The sequence below is a fragment of the Dreissena polymorpha genome, chromosome 2 (genome assembly GCF_020536995.1).
Source record: "Dreissena polymorpha isolate Duluth1 chromosome 2, UMN_Dpol_1.0, whole genome shotgun sequence".
Classification (NCBI taxonomy): Eukaryota; Metazoa; Mollusca; class Bivalvia; order Myida; family Dreissenidae; genus Dreissena; species Dreissena polymorpha.
This window is the reverse complement of record NC_068356.1, coordinates 65,703,400-65,729,044: the sequence shown is the minus strand read 5'-3', so window position 1 is coordinate 65,729,044 and position 25,645 is coordinate 65,703,400. Positions and strand designations below refer to the sequence as shown.

Sequence of the window (25,645 nt, the reverse complement as noted above, 5' to 3'; positions counted from 1 at the left end):
TGCTTGCATGAGTTGATTTGAAACAATAATTAAAATACTAGTAGATGCCTCAGTGCTTTTATTGAGGGATGATTGTGAAACAATACTTCTAATAGATCCAACAGCGTTTTTATCAAGGGTTGATAATGAAAAAAAATTCTAATAGCTACATCAATTATTTCATTGAGGGTTGACTGCAAAACAGTTCTCACAGGGATCTCATGTTTTTAAAAACACAAACTTATCTGGCAACAGAGAACACCTTGGTTTAGGCTGGTTTTCGTCCTATCTAGCCCATAAGTTGTCAGTTGTTGAATACGATATTTACTGATATAGCTTATATAACTGTTATAAGCCATACAGATTTTCAGAGAAATTGACAACGATATTTATATTCAACTTTGTAGAGTACAATATTTATTTATATAGCTTATATAACAATTATTAACCAGAGATTTTCAGAGTAATTGACAATTAGGTTGAGGCAGATGTGTTGTTCAGGTTGCTATATTTTTTCTGTAGGGTGAATACATTGCAGATAATGTGTTAAAGGTTTTCTAGAACTATGGTGCCTTGGGTCCCATTGCTCAAAACTTTAAAGGCCTGCAGAGTACCAGTCTGTTAACTTCAGACCCAAATATAAAGAACTAGAGCTGTGTCAGACGTGACGTATACCCCCACATGCCGCATTGACAGACTATTTTGCATGCTTTCTTCACAAAACAAGAGCTTATTATGGCGATTTTAAAGAATTACGCCATTATCATTAATGGCCATTTTTGACCTTTGAACTCAAAGTGTGACCTTGTAGATATCGACATAATTCTTTCGTGCAACATATTGTCCAATGATGGTGAACTAATTATTTTAAAATCTCACAATGAACAACATAGATATGGCCCGGAAAAGCACATTTATGGCCTTTTTTTAACTCAAAGTGTGACCTTGACCTTGTAGATATCAACGTAATTCTTTCGCGTGACACACCATCCAATGATGGTGAACAAATGTGCCAAATGATTTCAAAAATCTCACAATGAATGACAGTTATGGCCCAGAAATTTACTCATTTATGGCCATTTTTTACCTTTGAGCTCAAAGTGTCACGTTGACCTTGGAGATATCGACCTAATTCTTTCGCGCCACACACTGTCCAATGATGGTGAACCAGGGTTGGCACTAATCGACCGCCCCCCGGTTTTAACCAGCGTTTTTTACCGGTTAAAACCGCCCCGGACAATACTCCTGAAGTGGTCATTACTGGTCGATTGAACTTTACCCCCAATTTTAATTAATTATCCATGCCTTATTAAACTATGTTGATAATATAAATTAAACAGACATGTTGCCAATAATGTCTTAAGCTATTAATACCCACTATTTTATACCTGTTCATGCAATTTGTAGGCCAATCTCTCGACATTTTGCAAATTAGTCCAAGTTGGTCGATTGGATTTTTCTGGTCGATTGAACTTTTTTTCAATTCTAATGAATTATGAATGCTCAGATAATTCTGTGCTTGATTCAACAAGAACCTGTCAATTACTGTGTGCGAGTTGTTCCTCATGCACCACTGTCCCCACAGTCTTCTCAGTAACACCTATACAGGATGGGGCAGCCAAAACTGATAATAGGGCCTTAAATGGCACCTTTTTGACACGACCCTTACTTATCATGTTATCTTGCCTAGATTTCTTTAAATAATTTTTAAACAAAATAGTGAAAAATTCTTATATTTTCCATTGATATAAAAATAAAAAACATAATAAGAAATAATTAATAAAAAAAAACAATAATTGAAGAGTCTAGAGTAGACCCACAATTTGAAAACATTTTTGTTGTCAAAATCAAGAACTTTGATCATTTGAATACCAATTGAACTTTTAATATGAAAGGAAAAAAAAACGCTCATAATACAGAAAGGAGACAACTTAGAAGTTACTATTAAATAAATAGCAAGTAATCTTTTGTGCGAGTGATCTGAAATAGCCTAAGGGCAGATTTGCTTCATTGTCAATATCAGAGACATAAAACTGCATGGATTTTATTACCAATTAAGGCTTAGGGGCCAGATTTATGACCCTAGAAAACACACGAGTTCTGTTTGTCCATCTGCTTATCAAATAGATATATCAATAGACAAGTGAAATACTATGGTAACTACAATAGTAATAATACTTTAGTAACAGATGTGATACACCGAGATAAAAATATTGCCAGAGTCCTTATATATTTGAGGCCATTTCCATAAATAATAAAGATTTAATTTTATACAACTTTAAAGATTTTTTTACAATAAATGACTCAAAGTTTATGAATTACAGAATAATTATTGATTTAATATAAAATAGCTACTTTGTGATGTTTACATACTACAATTTTCAATTGACCAGTAATGACCGGTTTTTACCGGGTATTGACCGCCGGCCCGGTCAATACTCAATTGACCGGTCAATATGCCAACCCTGTGTTGAACAAATGTGCCAAATGATATTAAAATCTCACAATGAACGACATGGTTATTGCCTGGACAAGCTCATGTTTGGCCATTTTTTACCTTTGAACTCAGTTTGACCTTGGAGATGGATGTTATTTTTTCGGCGACACACCGTCCAATGATGCTGAACAAATCTGCCAAATGATTTTAAAATCTTACAATAAATGACAAAGTTATGGCTCTGACAAGCTCAGTTATGGCCATTTTTTACCTTTAAACTCAGTGTGACCTTGACCTTTGAGATATCGACAGTATTCTTTCGCATGACGCTCCGCCCAATGATGGTGAACAATTGTGCCGATTGATTTTTCAATCGCACAATGAACAACTTAGTTTTGGCCCAGACAAGCTTTCGGGACAGACCGAAAAAGTGACTCCTATATAGCCCCCATTACCATTGGTAATAGGGGTATAATTAAAATGATTTCTAAAGAAGACATTTGTTTGACTAATAGTTTATTGTTTCTCTTTGCATAAAAAGTAACTTGGTCAAGTAAGCAGCAAGGAGAATTTCTACTCCTGGAGAACGAGCCCAACACTGTGTATGATATAATGTGCGACTAGTCACAAGACTCTGTGTGTCACAACTAGTTTCAATTTAATTTTCTAATGGACTATAAGCACGTTGATTGGTAAAGGGTTAAGTAATGAACAGTTCTGTTTTACAAGTTATTTATTTTTTTCTATTTGGAGAACAAGTCACAGACTGGGACCCAGTGTGTGTATGGGTCTAGTAGACTTTCTGCTCCTGCCTCTGCCCCTCGGGTCGCCTGTGCTGCTTGGCCAGATAGTCTGTGAACTCCTGGTAGGGAGACTTGGTGAACGCTGTCTCCTTCCACAGGTCAGGGGTCAGGTACGAGTACGTCTGGGAAATGGCTGCAAATGTGGCCTTGGCTGGAAAACACAAGTATATATTAAGTAACACACAAGTATCGATCCAGTACAGAACTAGTGTATAACACTTACAATTCCAAGTCTGGGCAATGGTCAAAAACATGGCATTAGCAAGAAAACACAAGCATGTTGAAATCTTAAATAATGTTCGAGATATAGCCCTAAGAAGTTTGTGACAGATGGCCAATTAAACATCCCTCTGCCTTTGGCAGGGGACAATATAGTGTGTTGATATTCCTCGATTCACAAGGAGGAATAGACATTACTATATGCACAGATTCCACACCAAGTCTACATTACAATATAGAACTGGCTGGATAGAATGTGCAGGTAGCTAGTTACCAGAGATACTAGAAATGTGTAAATAACTGAGGCTCCAAAAAAAGGTTTTGACACTTAAAATCTACTTTTAATTTTTCAGTAGACAAAAAGGCCTTAAAGCATCAAAAATGGGGCAAACAAAACAAAAATACATGTGATAGCCAATCGCATAGCTTACGACCTTTAACAACAAGCAAATTTGTTGAATTGATATCCCAGGCCATATAAAATTTGTTTATTGATGTATTTAGATCGATGAACAAGGCAATGTGTTGCTATTCATCAATTTACAAAGGAGGAATAGACATTACTATATGCACAGATTCCACACCAAGTCTACATTACAGTATAGAACTGGCTGGATAGAATGTGCAGGTATCTATAGTTACAAGAGAAACTAGAAATGTGTCAGGGAACTCAGGCTCCCAAAACGTTTGACAATGACAAATCCACAAAATATTCTATAGTAGACAAAAAGCGTTAATGCAGCCATAGATTGGGCAAACAACACAAAATATATGTGATAGCCAATCACATAGCACACAATCTTAAACAACAAGCACATTTGTTGAATTGATATCCCCGGCCGAATTACATTGGTTAATTGATAGATGCAGATGGATGAACAGGGCAATGTAAATAACAAAGTGTGCGATTATTTTTGAAATGCATTGCAATCTTCCTCATTGAAATCTATACACCAATGAAGTTTCATTTTGAAAGCGTGTACCATATCTGAAATATAGCCATGAAAAGTTTGTGTCAGGCAGATGTACGCAAAGTCCATATCCCTACCCCTTTGGAAGGGGATAATAGTGTGTTGCTATTCTTCAATTCACAAAAAAGAATAGACATTACTATATGCACAGATTCCACACCAAGTCTACATTACAATATAGACCAGGCTGGATAGAATGTGCAGTTAGTTTTGGTTACAATAGAAACTTGAAATGTGTCAGAGAACCGAGGCTCCCTAAATGTTTTTACACTGACAAATCCACAAAATATTTTGTTTTTGATTTTTTCAAACCTTTAATTATAGTTAACCTTATCCAGTGTAGACAATAGAACAATATTGTACAATTAAATTATTTGCTGCCTTGAATTTGTTGTAAAAACAGTAAAATATGTTAATTGATTATTTAAGACTTTCCTTATTTGCCCAAAAATGCAGCGTTTTGAGCAATTTTTTTCCCCTCAAAAATGCCAGACCCTTTCTCCAAAATCAGGTAAAAAAAAACTGCACTCATCACACATGCTCAGAATATTTTGTAAAATTTTAATAATATGTTATCAAAATAGTCGTAATTTACCAGTTGACTTCTTTGAAATATAAGAAACACTATTTACATGCCATTATTTTTCCCAATTGAGCAAGTTTTGCGATTATTTTTTCCCACAAATGGGGTTTTTCACGATGCGAAATTCCCCCAATGCCAGTGTGGCGTTTTCCCAAAATGGAGCGGAAAAGGCACTTTTTCGCATCAAGCACGCAACTAAATAAATCAAGCCGTTTGTTTTCTCAAATTATACACCGATATATTTTTTTTATTGAAGAGTTGCAGCTTCATCTCTTTTGTAAACACTTTGGAATAAAGAGAATATAAACAAGGGACAAAATTGTCACAAAACCAGGTTTTCATTGTGAAAAAAAATCTGATAAAGGGAGAAAACTCAAACTGAACTTTTGAAATGAACAAACAAAGTTAACCCCCTTTGTAAGTTTGTTTTTAAAAAAATATATTTTTAGTCGTGGCGACCTTGACATTGGAGATATTGACGTGATTCTTTCGTGTGACACACCTTCCCATGATGGTGAACAAATGTGCCAAATGATTTTAAAATCTCACAATGAATGACATAGTTATGGCCAGGACAAGCTCATTCATGGCCATTTTTGACCTTTGAACTCAAAGTGTGACCTTGACCTTGGAGATATCGACGTAATTATTTCGCGCGACACACCGTCCAATGATGGTGAACAAATGTGCCAAATGATTTTAAAATCTGACAATGAACGACATAGTTATGGCCCACACAAGCTTGTTCCGCCCGCCCGCATTCGCCAATCTAATAACCAGTTTTTCCTTCGGAAAACCTGGTTAATAAAAGACTGAAATGAAAGTAGGGATACTGCCGTAACTTACCGAAGTTGCCAAGCGTTGCTGTGCAGCCTCTAGCAGCTGTGTAGCAGTCCTCGATACCGGCCATGTGAAGCAGCTTCTTCGGTACTTCAGCACTAACGATGCCGGTACCACGGGGAGCTGGGATCAGACGCACCAGGACGCTACCACACTTTCCTGTCACCTGCAAACATGCAAGAACAAATTTCAAGTAATGCAAAAATTTGACTTGTCTATGGCATTTGATTAAATTGATATATATTCAAGTCATTAGATTTTTTTGTAAGATTTTTTTTATTTAAGTCTGCCTACATAAGGATACGAGGCAGTAACAATTATACATGCCATAAATCTTCAGGTCAAAATTTAAAAAAATCCAATATGATTTGTCTTGAAAATATTCCTCAAGACTGCATAAAATAAAACAATACACATTCGTCTTCCATTTTATAATGCACAATAAACACTACTTCAGGATTACGATTGAGAAGTTGGAGGGGAGAAAAATTATGTAAACTCATTTCGGACATCTCGTGCAAAAAACAGTGAAAAACACAGAAAAAAATAAAATATAAAAGTTTGAGAAATATCAAACACAAAATAAATTTAAATGATGAAATCACACAAGTACGCAAGAGCAGAATATTGCCTGCCTTTTCCACATTACAACACTTTTGGTGAGGTCTGATGCTTAACAAAAGGCCTGTTCCTTACCTTGCATGGCACAGTGTGTGGCGTGCCGATCTTGTTACCCCAGTAACCACGTCTGACAGGGATCACGGAGAGCTTGGCCAGGATGATGGCTCCACGGATGGCTGTGGCCACTTCCTTGGAGCACTTCACTCCCAGACCTACGTGACCATTGTGGTCACCAACAGCCACAAAAGCCTGAAAAAAATAATTCAAATCTCATGTATTCTTCTGTTACTGCATGTCCAAGGCATTATTTCTATTTCAAACTACAGTGAAATCACTTGAATTTGAGAGGTACACATTATGGGTTATATTTCAATCACTGACATCTTTGCACCTTAATTCGTTCAGTAAATTTTGAAACATAATTGGACCAAAATACATTTGTTTAAGTTAATGTTTTGTGCTAACACTGTTGTTTGACTAGTATTTATTCAATTTAAATTGAATCCATGTGATCATACAAAATACACTTTTCAGTACACATAATATAATCAGCAAGGGCTGTTTGTAAAATATGCATGCCCCCCATATGGGCTGTCCGTTGTAGTGGCAGCCATTGTGTGAATACGATTTTTGTCACTGTGACCTTGACCTTTGACCTAGTGACTTGAAAATCAATAGGGGTCATCTGCGGGTCACGATCAATGTACCTATGAAGTGTCATGATCCTAGGCAAAAGCGTTCTTGAGTTATCATCCGAAAATCATTTTACTATTTCTGGTTACCGTGACCTTGACCTTGTGACCTCAAAATCAATAGGGGTAATCTGCAAGTCATGATCAATCTACCTATGAAGTTTCATGATCAATGGCCTATGCGTTCTTGAGTTATCATCCGAAAACCATTTTACTATTTTGGGTCACCGTGACCTTGACCTTCGACCTAGTGACCTCAAAATCAATAGGGGTCATCTGCGAGTCATGATCAATCTACCCATGAAGTTTCATGATCCTAGGCGTATGCATTCTTGAGTTATCATCCGGAAACCATTTTACCATTTCGGGTCACCGTGACCTTGACCTTTGACCTAGTGACCTCAAAATCAATAGGGGTCATCTGCAAGTCATGATCAATCTACCCATTAAGTTTCATGATCCTAGGCGTATGCGTTCTTGAGTTATCATTCAAAAACCATTTTACTATTTCTGGTCACCGTGACCTTGGCCTTTGACCTAGTGACCTCAAAATCAATAGGGGTCATCTGCGAGTCATGATCAATGTACCTATGAAGTTTCATATCTTAGGCCCAAGCGTTCTTGAGTTATCGTCTGACAACCACCTTGTGGACGGACAGACTGACCGACCGACAGACCGACATGAGCAAAGCAATATACCCCCTCTTCTTCGAAGGGGGGCATAATAATTGTTATTCTAACACGGCACGCGACTTGTTTTCTATAGACAAAGAAGGAAATCAAGTGTGGGTTATTCTGCAATAACTTATGGGCGGAGCTTAATGCATCGAAAATAGTTCCGAATAAATTTAGAAAATATTGCAGTAAAATGCACGTGCTAAAACCCGCTCTAAAAGAAATGTAATAAATGTAGCATGTATATAAAAATAATGAAACAACAAATTGTGTATTTGGTGGCATAACCACATCTACAAAGAATGTTATTTGTTAGGAAACGTAATTCAGAAAACATTTATAGCATGTCAGCTTTTCAGTAGCATCAATACACGTGACGTCATTAAGTTTCTACGATTGTTGTTTTCAATGAAATTGACGTCATTTGCAAAATATTTATGAATGAAAATGACGTCATATGTTTGTAGAATTCAATGACGTCAATTAATAGTGAACTTAGTACTAAGAAGGGCGGGGTATTGAAAAATATAGTTCACGTCCTAAAGTTTGAAACAAATCAATCAGAATCGTGTTAGAATCGAAATAATATTTTTATATGATGGTTTGTTGTCGAATAACCCACAGTAAGTTGTATAGATGCGTGTTATCAAATCACTCGTGCTTCGCACTCGTGATTTAATTCCTTCGCATCTATACTCCTTACTGTGGGTTATTCGACAACAAACCATGATTGAAAAATATTATTTCTTAAGTAAATGACTGAGCCAATGATAATGTTACCAACAGTGCCTTCCACAGATTTTTTGTTAAGCGCCCTATGGCTGATAGGGGTGGTTTGGTAAGGGTGTCCCCTCCCGACGTTGATTTATTTTTAATTTAACGTGTCAATTCACGTTCTGTGGTGCGTTAAAACTCAAAGAAAAACAGCGTCAAAAGACGTCATTTGGTGCGCTATGACTTTTCAAGAAAATGCCCCAGTCATTTACAATATATATAATTTTTTACACTGCTTAATTGTTTTAAAACTTTAAAAAATATCCCGCACAGATAGTAAAATCCCGACACGATCGATTCCCCAATACATCCGTTTCAACCCACTCTATTACTGTATACTTACTACTTTTCAAATTTTTGTTTATTACACGATTATCTGTTTTTATAAATCACTTTCTGGTAACCATTTACGATAAAAGCTCTCAATTCTTTCTTTAACACAAACCTTGCCATTTGTCTATAGTATCAAATAAATTTTAAGTGACTATTTATAGATTTGATGAAATATTGCCTCTGAACATGCGTCATTCCCCCGACGTGTTGTGTGCTTGTTAAAACGCTCAATACACGCACGCGATGTCAAAATGCAAATGACGCGACGTTGTACATGCTGCAGGTCATAATACACCAAATAGTTTCCCTATATAATTCAATGTAAAAGCGACAACTTTGAGCGAAAATAAATGCAACATTTTGCACATAGAGACCCCCATAACCATACCTTTACTTAAAGGCCATTCTAAGCGGAATCGATTTATGCAATAAAAAAGATATGTCATGTACAATGCAAGAAAGAACTTGACACAAATCAAAATCGACTGTTTTTGCAACTTTTTTTTTCGGCCGTTTCTTAGTGGAATGTAACCTTTTCTAGTGCAATGGTTTACTATAGTCTTCAAGTGTGTCATATTTCAGGGATTCAGTAGTGAACACCTATTCATGCCCTACCATTATCTCCGCAAGATAACACCTGAATAATGGTAAAAAGTGTAAAACAGGCCTTCCTGTCAACTATGATATTTTTTTAGAGAGTACAGCCCTACATGAAGCGATCATTTAGTGTATTGTAACCTATAAGACAACGTTTACTGTTAACATCGCGAAAAATAAGCACTTCTCGATACTTATAAACCTATTTTCTATGTGCATGCCAATTTTCAGACCGATCTTTCACGTAGAAATGCTTGAAAATGCATTTTATTATAACGCCTGATAAGCCATGTGGCTTTCGCGTTCGGAGCTTTGATTTATAACGGGCGTTCAGGCGTAAAACGATTACCCTAAATAACTACAATCGGTCAAAATACTGGAATATTGTTACAAGCTATGTAGAAAAAGAAGTAAACAACTATTAAAACGTGTTCATGAGCTCTTTCAGCACAAATTGTTGCGATTTGAGATGCTCAAGACGAGTTTTTGTACATTTTTTTTCTTATTTTCCTCTGAAAACGTATTTTTTTCTTAAAAAACTCACGATGCTCCTTAAATTCGTGAAACAAACGCATTTATTCCGCGAAATTTGCCAAAACGCATCATATCTCACTAAAAAAAATGATGATTTTCGGTAAATACAGCTTCTTTGTGACTAGGCCTGGTTTTGCGTTTAAGTCATAATACACCAAATAGTTTCCCTATATAATTCAATGTAAAAGCGACAACTTTGAGCGAAAATAAATGCAACATTTTGCACATAGAGACCCCCATAACCATACCTTTTCTTAAAGGCCATTCTAAGCGGAATCGATTTATGCAATAAAAAAGATATGTCATGTACAATGCAAGAAAGAACTTGACACAAATCAAAATCGACTGTTTTTGCAACTTTTTTTTTCGGCCGTTTCTTAGTGGAATGTAACCTTTTCTAGTGCAATGGTTTACTATAGTCTTCAAGTGTGTCATATTTCAGGGATTCAGTAGTGAACACCTATTCATGCCCTACCATTATCTCCGCAAGATAACACCTGAATAATGGTAAAAAGTGTAAAACAGGCCTTCCTGTCAACTATGATATTTTTTTAGAGAGTACAGCCCTACATGAAGCGATCATTTAGTGTATTGTAACCTGCATAATTTTTGCGCTTTTTTTAATTGAGAAAAAGATTCGACACAAAATAAATTTGCACTGCTAATTTGCAGCAAGAATATTTTAACATTGCGGTATTATTTACATTTGGAAGTGTGTTTCCGATTAAAAACGCGTTAACATTGATTTGTGTTTCGATTACAAATTTAATTATTCCCATTTGAGATTTCAACAAATATTAACAGTTGCGTTTATGAATTCAACGATAATTTGTTTTAACACTTTACAAGTCAAATTAATTTTTTGACGTAATTATGCATGAAATTCACGTTGTCCACGAGGATTACGGCCGGTTGCCATCATCAGTCTTCTAAGTATGTATTATCGGATGAAACATTTACATTGTTAAAGCGCATTACGTGTTGAATAAATGTCAGAAAAACGAGGTGAATCAGTTCTATAAATGGACATGATGAAATATACACAGGGCCCTCAATCTATCCAATCTGCCGCCGAATTTCGGCGGCAGTCCCCCACCTGAAAAGTATACTTTTTTCCCCTTTCTATTTTTTAATAGAAAGATGTGTCTCATGATTATTATATCTCAATTCTATTTCAATTTAATCTTTTCAAACATACTAAATTATGAAAAATGCAATGAATATAGTGCAAATATGTACAAATGAAATAATGAGAGAGTAAGTAAAAAATTCCCCCAAAAAGGGAAACGCCGCGAAAATTCCCCCTCCTAAGGGCTGCGGACCCCTTCCCCCAAAGTAGTGTGAGGGCCCTGATACATGTACTGGAATTAAATTGTTATCGCATAATAGTAACTAGGAGTTATTTGCACAACTTACTCGCTATAAGTAATTAATTGTTTACCACTTGCAATTTATTTATCGTATTAATTATGAGTCATAGGTAATACTTGTTTACAATCAAAAGGTGTGATGATGATGCCCGAAACCGTATTTAATGTACTGTACTAGTTACCGGCTTTATATTACGTAAATGGTAGAACTTCTTGCTTATCAAGATGCGATAAACTCTTACTTCGTGCCCGACATCAATAAAAAATAATGGTCAATAGTTAACCCCGCCCTCATAAGCATTTGCATAACCGATTGGACGATGAACATCACAGTTTGACGACTGGAAAGTTACCAGATTCATCCTTGTCAGCATTTAAATGACTGTGTAATGTGGCTAGAATAATCGATACGTGCATCATGCTATTCTCTTATTAGTGGATTATCCATTACCCAGAGCTCTAGATAAGGATTTGTGAAATTAGTACCGGTACTGCCACTGACAGAAAGAAAAGGAGTAACGCTGAAAATCAATTAGTACCTGTACTACCATATCCAAAAATACAGGTAGTACTGTACTACCTGTGTTCTTGGATATTGAAGGGTGTATAACTGACTTTTCAGAAACATTTGCAACAATTATAATAAACATATTTAGCTTCTTTAATTTTGATGCAAATACAAAACACATTAAAACTCATAACTAAATACTATTTCTTCATTTTTATTGACAAAAACTCAAGCCAACACGTAAACTAAGTAAAAGAACACTAATATCATTGTCAGAAAAGCTTAAACAAACACTTCAACTGTCTGTAATACAGTCAATCTGATATTAACATGTTTTAGCCTTTTTCCTAGGTTTATATGCTTCACGAAGTTTTTTCTTTCTCCTTTTCTTGTCACTTTACCATTTTTTTCACTGCTGGCACTGGATCAAACTGCTGCAGCTGTGGTCCAAGCATACTGATTTTAAGAAGAACATCAAGTTTATCTGTACTTAAAGAAGCTCTGTATTTAACCTTAAGTCTATTCTGGGCACTAAAAGTACGTTCGCATTCTACGCTAGACACTGCCATAACAAGTGCAATAGATGCTAAAATAGCAAAATTTGGCATTAACATTCTATGATGGAGGATAATTTTCTTACAAAGTTTCTGTGTACTATAAGACCTATATGCCCCTTCAATCATTCCTTCAAGTCTGGGCCACTCACTTTTAAGTTTTTCAGGATTGAGAAGAGGGGGGATGACTCTTCTATCTTCAACTAAGTTGTTGATGTCACATTCAATCACAACTACCTCCTTTTCATACCCATAAAATTGACCTAGACTTGCTACAGCATTTGCCCTTTCATCACATGGAGTACAGTTAACAGTGCTTGGTTCCAATACGTTTGATAAGTCTGTAAAAATGTCACCATCTTCCTTCCTCAACCTACCTCTTATGTTTTTTTAAGTCTGTCAATGTAACACCCCTTCAACCTTTCAAATTCATCAGGCATAGTCACCTTGTACATTAACTCATCGTTGTTGTTATACTTAGCAACGCCATTTTCTACCTGAATTCTTGCTTTCATATCTGTAACACAAGATCCATCAGCTGATGAAAGCTTATCTAGTTTATTTACAGTTCCGTCTATTTGTGCCTGTACCTCAGAGAAAACTAACGTGGCTTTCTGAAATTCACAACTTAGAATGGCTAATTCTGAATGTATGTCAAGCATTAAGGCAGTTACCATGGCAGTTTTATAATTACTAAAGTACTTATACAAGCCTTTTGCAACAGGATTTTTCTCAGCGGCAAATTTACTTAATGTTGCAAGAATAGCCCCATAACATTCAAAAACCGCCTTTACAGCATTTCTAAGACCCAGCCATCTGATTGCATTTGGTTCTTTGACTGTCAAATAAGGTTCCTTTAAAACTTCCTGGATATCATGCAGAGCTTCAGTCCTATTAGAAGAATTACTCATAAACACGTACAGGTCATTGAATTTTGTCTTAAACTTTGTAAGGTAATCATCTTTGTTCATGGGAGTCAACACAAGCTAAATTCAACCTGTGAGCAACACAGTGAGTACATGTGGCAAAAGGTGAGTACTTAGATTTTAACTGAATTCCAACTCCAGTTTTCCTGCCAGTCATCACCGCAGCCCCATCAGTGGCGAGACTGGAACACTTGGATAGACGAATGCCTAATTTATCAAACTGTTCTACAATACAGTTAACAATTGTATGACTTTTACCATCTTTCAACTTAGCATTCAATAAAAACTTACTGACTGCCTCTCCATTTTTTTCATATCTAATACATATAGAAAGATGTTTTTCAACACTAACGTCTGTGCTCTCATCTATCATAATTGCATATGTTGGCGAAGAATTTATTTCTGAAACAAGATTTTTAACCAGGTTTTCCGAAGGAAAAAACTGGTAATTAGATTGACGAATGCGGGCGGGCTGGCTGGCTGGCTGGCTGGCTGGCGGGCGGGCGGAACAAGCTTGTCCGGGCCATAACTATGTCGTTCATTGTCAGATTTTAAAATCATTTGGCACATTTGTTCACCATCATTGGACGGTGTGTCGCGCGAAATAATTACGTCGATATCTCCAAGATCAAGGTCACACTTTGAGTTCAAAGGTCAAATATGGCCATAAATGAGCTTGTCCTGGCCATAACTATGTCATTCATTGTGAGATTTTAAAATCATTTGGCACATTTGTTCACCATCATGGGACGGTGTGTCGCACGAAAGAATCACGTCAATATCTCCAATGTCAAGGTCGCCACGACTAAAAATAGATTAAAAAAAAAAAACTTACAAAGGGGGTTAATTTTGTTTGTTCATTTTAAAAGTTCAGTTTGAGTTTTCTCCCTTTATCACATTTTTTTTCACAATGAAAACCTGGTTTTGTGACAATTTTGTCCCTTGTTTGTTAGTATTTTACTGATTGATTTAAGAATGTCATCTACAGTAACCCAACTTAAATTTTGATAATCAAGATCAAGACCATTCTGCTTCTGCAAAGCTAATAAACTGTTCACTTTCTCAGTTGGGAGTTCCTCTTTCGCCACTGTGTACACGGTATTAAATAAGATTCTATCTTCTTTGGACACAGATGTAGATGGCATTTCACTATCGGACTCGGACACATCATTTTCTATGCTGCCATTTTGCTGAATCTGTTTTTTGTGTAGATATTCACAGGCAATGTTGTGCTCATTGCAGCTACCATGTTTTTTCACAGTTGATATCTGTATGTCACCAGAACCTAAAAAGTAAATTTTATGAAACAATATTTTTTCATGACAACAAAAAATATAAAAGAATATTGATAGATTTTGTTTTCATTTTATTTGGACATTCTTCATAAAAGTACATGTTGACAACATATACTTTTTAATTTATGAAGAATTTGCACAAACAATTATTTTACAAGTGAGGTCTATCTATTATCTTGTTAGAGAAAATTATAAAATCTTAACCCTTTCAGTGCTGGAACCAAATTTTGAAGGCCTTTGCAAACAGTTTGGATCCAGATGAGACGCCACAGAACGTGGCGTCTCATCTGGATCCAAACTGTTTGCTATTCTGATAGTATTCTTTGAAAAAAATCGAAGAAAATGCTAATTTTAGAAATTCAGCAGACGACATTTTAGCAGACGACAAATTTCCCAGCATGCAAAGGGTTAAAGTATCATCCTAGACTGGATTTGTGTTAAGAAAATAATTTATTTAAAAGAAAGAATCCATACAAGTTGAGTGTTGTCCCTGATTAGCTAGCCTGTTGGTACTGCAGGCTAATCTGGGACAATTCTTAATGCACATGCTTTAGTCCCAGTTTTCTTAGGAACAAGCTCTAATAGTTGCAGCACTTGTTAGCCTGATGTGATTTGCCCAGTATATCCATACATCCCTATGTAATACAATGTACAAAGGTGTTTTATTTCAGTGTCGAAACCATGATTCTTCTTTGCCGCACACTTGTTTCCAGTTGTCTAACATGATATCAGGTCAATTGTCACTTAAGTGTTAGTGACCTATGGAAGTATTTCTTTAATTTGTTTTCATCATAGTAACAGTTAATCATAAGAAATTAATTCTCACATTGTAAAATCTCACATACCAAATTCTCACACTATGAAATCTCAAATTGTGAAATCTCAGCCCAAAATGTGTGTTCAATTCTGTTTTGTGTCTGATTGAAATATGATGAGTAGACATTTACCCTTTACAAAATATTTTGATGTTTGACCTATGCATCCGATACAGACATGTTTACCAGATATGACAGTTTCACACTAAATTATTTGGCGGACTAATGCCATTTTAAAAATTAACATTTGTGTGTTGTAAGAAACTAAAATGCTGTTTAGATGCATTTCAAATCTATCAACATAATTTTTTTATTATATATCATTAATTAGGAAATTAACTACATATTTGGATAATGCGGTTGGTTGAAGATGCACTGTTAACTACTTTATTATGAAAGGGTTTTGGGTTCAAAATGATTGTGAAGTGTTGTTCTTGTATTAATATTTGGTCGCTTAAACTTAAAGGAAGTTAACATAATTTTTAACCAGGTTTTCCGAAGGAAAAAACTGGTTATTAGATTGGCGAATGCGGGCGGGCTGGCGGGCTGGCTGGCGGGCGGGCGTAACAAGCTTGTCCGGGCCATAACTATGTCGTTCATTGTCAGATTTTAAAATCATTTGGCACATTTGTTCACCATCATTGGACGGTGTGTCGCGCGAAATAATTACGTCGATATCTCCAAGGTCAAGGTCACACTTTGAGTTCAAAATGGCCATAAATGAGCTTGTCCTGGCCCTAACTATGTCATTCATTGTGAGATTTTAAAATCATTTGGCACATTTGTTCACCATCATGGGACGGTGTGTTGCACGAAAGAATCACGTCAATATCTCCAATGTCAAGGTCGCCACGACTAAAAATAGATTTTTTTTAAAAACAAACTTACAAAGGGGGTTTATTTTGTTTGTTCATTTCAAAAGTTCAGTTTGAGTTTTCTCCCTTTATCAGATTTTTTTTTCACAATGAAAACCTGGTTTTGTGACAATTTTGTCCCTTGTTTCGATATATCCAACCACTTGTTTGCTTTTGCAAATTTTTGATTGCTCAAAATGAATACAATATTTTGTCACAAGAAGTTTAATTTTGCTTATGCAATATTTATTCTGATGTTGTTTTCCTGCTTATTTACTTAACAGAACAAATTGACTTTTTTAGGGCAGGCAAAAGATTAAATGTTATGCTTGCCATTAGCCTCTTTGTACTTTTCAATTAATTTAATAATGTAGAATTAGCTAGGGGTGATGTAACATATATTTATTTCATCATTATACATATTCCTTATTAAACTGAGATGTGTTTACAACTGGCAAACTAATAAATAAATAAGTTGGGTTAAAACAGTTGTGAAAAGAATTTAAAACTAGTGTACACATAACTGTCTGAAATAGAGGCGAAATAACAATCAACTTTTTCTCACATTCACCGACATATGATAAGGTCAGAAATGAGTACAAAGGGAGAGCACACAGAAAAGGGAGAAAAGCCAGTTAAGCAGTTGCTTTTTAAAGCAATTCAACCAAGCTCCTCAGCACTTAGAAGTGAACGTGCAAAAAAACAGCCAAGGCGCACTAGTTCAGATTCCAGCGAAATCATGGACTTCGGAAAGCTGCAGGAACAAATAGATACAATGTGCTCTGGTATAATGGACTTAAGAGAAGATCTTAAATCAGTTGTGAAGAAAGAGGAGATAGAGGAATGTGTGACACGGGTCATGACAGGCATCGAAGCCAGAATTGTGAAGGATATTGAAAAGTTGGTGGACCGTAAAGTACAAGAGGTTAAAGAAAAAGTAGATTCCTTAGAATTTAAGTACCAGTCACTTCAGGAACATGTAACCCAACTAGGGAAACAGCATGCAGAACAACTCGAGTCAATAGAAATACAAATGACAAAAACGCATGATTTAGCAAAAGAAGCAAACAAAAAAGCGAACTACAATGAACAATATTCTCGCAAAAATAACGTGAAAATAATGGATGTAAAAATTGATGGCGACGAAAGCTCTGAGACCCTCATAACAAAGGTCTCCAATCTCTTCAACAACCAAGGGGTTATCCTTGAAAAGCAGGACATAATGGCTATCCATCGAATCCCAGGGAGAAAGGGGAGCACGAAACCGGTCCTCATTAAGCTGATGAACAACCAAGTAAAATCAAATCTGATGAAAAAACGCAAGGCCATGAAGGAAGCGGGCAACCGTATCGCGGATGATGTGACAAAGCTGAACTCTGGGCTGATAAGCCGACTAACATTGCATCATAACATTGATAGTGCATGGTTTTTCAATGGATCTGTATACGGACAAACCACGAGACAAGAGCGTGTCAAGTTCGATATATATGACAATATAGACAATGTAATAGAAAACTTCAGATTTGGACAGAGGACGTAGATACAACACATCCAGTAGAAACTATGTAAGACCTTTTTTGAGGATTTTTGCCCTGCTAATTAAATGTGTTTTCTTCCCTGCACAGTTACATCATGTCCCAGTGTGTTCTATGCTTTTTTAGCATTGTGATGTATCTACCTATAATAATCTATGTTTTTGTATTTTACCGTATTCGTATAATCTTAAAGAATAATGTAATTACGTATATGAGAACGCTAATAAAAAACAACATTAATCCTACATTAGTGATGATGTAAACTCTCAGAATATATATATATATGTATATATATATATATATATATATATATATATATATATATATATATATATATATATATATATGTATATGTATGTATATATATGTATGTATGTGTATATATATATATATATATATATATATATATATATATATATATATATATATATATGTATATATGTGTGTATATGTATATATATATATGTATGTGTATATGTATATATGTGTATATACATATGTATATATGTGTATATATATGTATATATATTTAGTGTTTAGCGTGTAACTGCTTTTGTTTAATCTTTAAAGAGTAACTTAATTACATAATTGCGAGAAACTTGTCTCCACAATCAAGATATTATTGGAATTTACTATAATATATAAAAACCTTTAATACCACTCTTTTAGCTTTTAATAGTGAACTATATCAAATTTAGTACTGCTAAAGAGAGACAACTCTTTAAAAAGTGTATCCTTATCCTAGGTTTTAAGATGTAGTTATCTCCCCAACAGATATGCATAGCATTTACATACAAATGTACTACTGTTAAGAGTTCTTTAATTATGTACCGTAAATGTAACACTTAATACTGATTTAACTTTCAGAGTAAATTAACTCACTATAAGAGAAATTAGTGTTTTATTCAATAAATAAGTATATGAATGAATGAATATATATAAATGTATATATAAATGTGTGTATATGTATGTTTCTTTATAACTTTCAGAGTAAATTAACTCAATAGAAGAGAAATTAGTGTATTTTTCAATAAATAAATATATGAATGAATGAATATATATGTATATGTGTATATATATATGTATATATGTATATATAGATATGTATATATATGTATATGTATATGTATGTGTATGTATGTATGTATATGTGTATATGTATGTATATATATGTGTGTATATATATATATATATATATATATGTATGTATGTGTGTGTATATATGTATATATATATGTATATATATATATATATATATATATATATATATATATATATATATATATATATATATATATTTGTATAAGTATTTTTTTTTATGATAAAACATGTCATATAAGATTGTCATAGCTAATAATCCGGTAATACATGTATAGTTATAGGAAAATAAGCTCACACGTTTTGTACATCTTTAGCATTGCAAGATAAATGTATAGTAGTCTAGATACTAATCTTGATTATGTCAGGAAAAATATGTTTTTTATAACAACACCATTGTTATCTACCTACCAAACAACACTAGGCGAATTTGTCAATACAGTGTGATTTTGTCTGATTGCTGTCTCAAGTCTTTAACGTGGTCAGATTATATCCAATATGTAGGTTGATTTGTTTGTATATTGGTATATAACATTGTAAATAATCGGTTTTTGAAAATGGTATAATGTAAAAGTATCATACCAGAATAACATTATTTTTTTAGACCTCAATATTTATTCTAATATTATTACAGCTGCACACAGGAAAGATATATGCCAAAACTTTTCATAAGAACATAATTTCTTTTAGCATACATTCCCCAACATCCACAATGTTATTATGTTATAGATATTTTGTTTTCCTTTTCATAAAAACATAATTTATACTAAATACTGTATGTCCTATTTGTTTTTGCAGCAGAGCAGGGTTTTTGTGTATATTTTTGGTGGTGCAGACATGTTTGTCTGTGTTCTTTGCTTTTTGTTCCTTGTTTTAAATTCCTGTTTACATGCTTTTATATCTTTCATAAGTGTATTGTTAAAATTTTGTCTGCTTTATATGCCACTGAAAATTTACCATATTCTATATTATGATCGAATACCGATACTATGTTTTTGTACCTACTGGACATGTTTTAAAATAGAAACTTACTGGACAAATCCACACAATAATATTTACACACCCTCCCTTTCTTTAAATGATTAAATTATGCACTCTGAATGTAAAAGGGCTAATCAATAAAGACAAACGCATTAAAATCTTCAAATGGTTAGACGAAAAAAAAAAAAAATATGCCTACTACAAGAAAGTCACTTGACACATACTTTAACACAAACCTTAAAAGATGAATGGGACGGGGACATCTACCTCAGTGGACAATATACAAATAAACAAGGCATTGCCTTTCTGATAAAAAGTAACATAGGGATCACAGTTGATAATTTTAACGAAATAATAATTGGCAGACTAGCAAGTATAGATATCAAAATACATGAAACACAACTAACATTTATTAACGTTTACGGTCCTAACATAGATGATTCCACATTTTACGAAACATTACAATCTTTTATAATTAATAACCAAGATAAAAATATTATAATCGGTGGTGATTTCAATACTGTCCTGAACCCATTATTAGATAAAAAGAATGGAAACCTTTATACTCATTCTAAAAATAGAAATATTTTAAATAACATAATTGAAAACTACAATATGATAGATATCTGGCGTACAGTATACCCAAACGAAAGCAAATTCACCTGGCACTCAAACACAAAACCAACAATATTTTGTAGACTTGACTATTTTTTAATATCTGAATCTCTTTGCAACATTATTGACACATGTAACATAAAACCAGGATTTATGACTGATCACTCTCTAGTTGAACTTAAACTGCATAATATACAACCTGAAAGAGGCCCAGGATACTTTAAAATTAACAACAGCATCTTATTGGATACACAATATCAAACACAAATAAAACAGGAAATATTAAATACAGTTCAAAATAATAAAGATGCAAACCCAAACACCTTATGGGAAGTAATTAAAGGAAATATACGTAACACAACAATTAGATACACATCATTTAAACAAAAAGAAACACACAAACTTGAAACTGAAACCATCAAAACCATTGAAACACTTGAAAAACAATTGCATCAAACAAACACAAATGATACCACCGACATTGAAAATGAAATAACATTAAAAAAACAAATATTAGATGGAATCTATCATACACGTCTCAATGGAATAATACTAAGAGCGCGTGCACAGCATGTTGAACACAATGAAAAAAATACAAAATACTTCGCAAACATTGAAAAACGTAGAAGTGAACAAAAAACTGTACACAAATTAGTAGTCAATGGCAAAGATATAACAAACATGACTCAAATACTAGAAGAACAACGTTTATTTTTCGAAACCCTCTATAAACGAAAAAATGTTGAAAATAACACCCTTTTTAAAAATACACATCACGCTTTAAACGAAGAGGAAAAACAACTGTGCGACGGATTGCTTAATGAATATGAATGTGGATTAGCCCTAAAAGATATGCAAAATAACAAAAGCCCAGGATCTGATGGCATCACAATCGAATTTTATAAAATATTCTGGAATGATATAAAAACACATATAATTAATTCACTAAACTATTCATTTAACAACGAAAACTTAACTACGCTACAAAAACAAGGTATTATATCACTTATTCCAAAACCTGGAAAAAACTTAGAATCCTTATCAAACTGGCGCCCGATTAGTTTACTAAACAATGATTATAAAATTGCAACTAAAAGTATAGCAAACAGAATAAAAAAAATATTACCAGCAATCATTTCAAGATCTCAATCTGGTTTCATAAAAGGACGTTACATTGGTGAAAACGTTCGTCTTATCCAAGAATGCATAAACTATTTCAACAATTCAAATAATCCTGGTCTAAGTTTCTTTGCAGACCTCGAAAAGGCATTCGATTCGCTTGATCATTCATTTATGTTCTCTTGCTTAGAAAATATGAACTTTGGTGAAAGTCTCATTCAATGGGTCAAACTATTTTATACCGATATTAACAGTTTAATCATTAACAATGGCTTCTTTTCAAACAGTTTTAACATCGAACGAGGGGTTCGACAAGGATGTCCACTCTCATCATCGCTATTTATTATCTGCATCGAGTATCTATCACATCACATCCAATCAAATAAACACATAAAAGGCATATCACTAGAACCTGACGAAGAAATCAAACAGTCCCTATTTGCTGACGATGCAACTTATTTTTTAAACGGCACTTACGATTCTTTCCATAACCTAATAGAATCGCTAACCCTTTACGGAATGACATCGGGTCTGAAACTAAACAAAAGTAAATGTACTGTGCTACGAGTAGGTAAATTAAAACAAAATAATGTCCAATATAAAAAAGAAATGAAATTTAATTGGACATCCGATGAAGCCACAACGTTAGGAATTACTTTCACAAATAATGAAAAAGATACAGTTCTTAAAAACATACTACCTAAATTACAGAATTTTAAAAACTGCTTAAAATCATGGCATCACCGTAAACTTACACTTATCGGAAAAAACACAGTATTGAAAACGTTTGCACTTCCTAAATTAATTTATGTATTAACAGTCCTCCCAAATCCACCAAATGATATTATTAACGATATAAAATCAGCAATATTTAATTTCATATGGGACGGTAAGCCTGATAAAATAAAACGAACTCAGTTAATTCAATCTGTAGAAAATGGAGGTATCCAATTAACGAACATTGACTCATTCTTGAATGCAATCAAATGCAGCTGGGTTAAAAGATACCTAGATAATGCCAATACAAGTAAATGGAAATTATTCTATCAGAAAATTCTAAAAAAATATGGTGACTCCTTACTCTTTGAATGTAACATCAGCAATACTATCTTACATGAAATTGCAAACGAAAACATTTTTCTGTCTGATGTTCTATCAGCATGGAGTGATGTCACTCATAACCTAGAAACCCAAACAAGCAGCAAAACTATTCTATGGAACAATAAAGACATAACTTCAAACAATAAGACGTTTTTCTATAAAGATTGGTTTGAACGAAGCATTAAATATGTCGACCAATTATATGACTACAGAATTAAGGATTTCTACTCTTTTAATGATATATGCTACATATACGGAATACCTTCAAATAATTTTTTGAAGTACTACACATTAATCAAAAGCATACCCATACATATTAAATCTAAAATCAATACATATAATACACCATGTACTCAAACAACATTCGTAGAAAATATACTTGGAAGAAAAAACAAAACAAATAAAATATTTTACACACTACAAATTAAAAACCCTACAGAAAACTCAAAAACCCAAAATAAATGGCAAGTCCTTTTCGGAGTACATGAACTTAATTGGAAACACATATTTACCATGCCATATAAAGCAACTATTGAAAGCACTCTGAGAAATTTTCAATATAAATACATTCATAGAATTATAGCTACAAATAAATATCTCTTTAAATGCAAATTAACTAATTCAAATCTGTGTGACTTCTGCAGTGAAAACATCGAAACTATAGAACACTTGTTTTGGGAGTGCAAACACATCCAGCCTATTTGGAATCAATTAACATCTTTTCTTGAACAACAGCAACTAAACGTTAAACTATCTTTCTTAAATGTAAGTTTCGGAATTTACTCATTGAAATCAAAAGATTGTAATAATATTGTGAATTTTATTCTTATAATGATGAAATTGTTCATCTTTAACATGAAGTTCAAAAAACAAGTACCAAATTTTAATTGTTTTATCTATAGTCTCAAACTTAAAGTCCAGATTGAGAAAGAAATAGCCCTCAGTAATGACACATTACAAAACTTTGAACAAAAATGGAATCGGATTAAATTCTCATGATGTTTGTCCACTTATATACTTTTCACACTAATGTAAGTTTATCTTTCTAAAATATTTTTGTATGTTTTTTTTTTTTTCAATCTTATAAGATCATTTTGAATATACAACGAAACACACAAATCCAGTATGCTTTCTTCCGACTTTATACAACTCATCATTTATCATAACAATTCTTCTATTATTTTTTCTTTTCTCTTTAAAAAAAATACATATTAGCATATCTTGTATAACATGTCTGAACTTTATTGCTTTGTACAATCACTATGTTGTATATATTCATGTATACATTGTATGTATTATATTGAATAAAAAAAACAAAAAAAAACAGTTGTGTTGTTTTATCCTTATTGACATACAAATTATGAAACACTCATTACATGTAGTCGTTTTATCAGCTTAAAAATTGTCCACTTGATAATTTCAATCACCTCTTATACACACGGTGTACCTTGAATTGTTGAATGTGGTCCATCATACTAGATTTTTTACTTGAACTTATTTAACAAACCAATGCAGGATGGCATTTCAGTCGATTGCTGGCTGAAAAATTATTGCCAGCTGATAAAATCTGACAATGAGAATATAACATAGGATTGCAAAACAAGAGTTTCAACAGAATGATGCATCCATGGTTTCACCGAGGGTTGATTGCGAAAAAATAATTCTTATAGATGCAGTAGTGCTTCTATTGAGGATTGTGAAACAATAGTTGTAATAGATGCATCCATGGTTTCACCGAGGGTTGATTGCGAAACAATAGTTCTTATAGATGCAGTAGTGCTTCTATTGAGGATTTTGAAACAACAGTTTTAATAGATGCATCCATGCTTTCACTGAGGGTTGATTGCAGAACAATACTTCTTAACGATGCATAAGTGCTTGCATGAGTTGATTTGAAACAATAATTCAAATACTAGTAGATGCCTCAGTGCTTTTATTGAGGGTTGATTGTGAAACAATACTTCTAAAAGATCCAACAGCGTTTTTATCAAGGGTTGATAATGAAAAAATAATTCTAATAGCTACATCAATTATTTCATTGAGGGTTGACTGCAAAACAGTTCTCACAGGGATCTCATGTTTTTAAAAACACAAACTTATCTGGCAACAGAGAACACCTTGGTTTAGGCTGGTTTTCGTCCTATCTAGCCCATAAGTTGTCAGTTGTTGAATACGATATTTACTGATATAGCTTATATAACTGTTATAAGCCATACAGATTTTCAGAGAAATTGACAACGCTATTTATATTCAACTTTGTAGAGTACAATATTTATTTATATAGCTTATATAACAATTATTAACCAGAGATTTTCAGAGTAATTGACAATTAGGTTGAGGCAGATGTGTTGTTCAGGTTGCTATATTTTTTCGGTAGGGTGAATACATTGCAGATAATGTGTTAAAGGTTTTCTAGAACTAAGGTGCCTTGGGTCCCATTGCTCAAAACTTTAAAGGCCTGCAGAGTACCAGTCTGTTAACTTCAGACCCAAATATAAAGAACTAGAGCTGTGTCAGACGTGACTTATACCCCCACATGCCGCATTGACAGACTATTTTGCATGCTTTCTTCACAAAACAAGAGCTTATTTATGGCGATTTTAAAGAATTATGCCATTATCATTAATGGCCATTTTTGACCTTTGAACTCAAAGTGTGACCTTGTAGATATCGACATAATTCTTTCGTGCAACATATTGTCCAATGATGGTGAACAAATTATTTTAAAATCTCACAATGAACAACATAGATATGGCCCGGAAAAGCACATTTATGGCCTGTTTTTAACTCAAAGTGTGACCTTGACCTTGTAGATA

General features: G+C 33.9%; 2 protein-coding genes across 3 annotated transcripts in view; one reads left to right on the top strand and one right to left on the bottom strand.

Annotated features, from left to right (window-relative positions):
* Positions 1–3,131: 3,131 nt before the first annotated feature.
* LOC127867392 (40S ribosomal protein S2) overlaps positions 3,132–25,645 on the bottom strand; it is a 46,675-nt gene continuing 24,161 nt past the window's right edge. The window contains exons 3-5 of one of the 2 annotated variants that reach the window (XM_052408516.1): positions 6,529–6,702; positions 5,839–5,998; positions 3,132–3,370 (exon numbers count right to left, since the gene is read on the bottom strand). In XM_052408516.1, coding sequence (XP_052264476.1) covers positions 3,207–3,370; positions 5,839–5,998; positions 6,529–6,702 — 498 coding nt within the window. In that variant the 3' untranslated portion in view covers positions 3,132–3,206. The remainder of the gene's footprint in view (positions 3,371–5,838; positions 5,999–6,528; positions 6,703–25,645) is intronic. The other variant, XM_052408515.1, reaches the window with a different exon arrangement.
* On the top strand, positions 13,854–18,178 carry LOC127867391 (uncharacterized protein PF3D7_1120000-like). Its single transcript, XM_052408514.1, has 2 exons — positions 13,854–14,211; positions 16,372–18,178. Exon 2 carries the CDS (start codon positions 16,958–16,960, stop codon positions 17,918–17,920), a length of 963 nt encoding a protein of 320 aa, XP_052264474.1. The 5' UTR covers positions 13,854–14,211; positions 16,372–16,957; the 3' UTR covers positions 17,921–18,178.

Coding starts and splice junctions, on each gene's coding strand:
- LOC127867391 (XM_052408514.1), top strand. CDS start 16,958: ATGATAAGGTCAGAAATGAGTACAAAGGGAGAGCACACAGAAAAGGGA.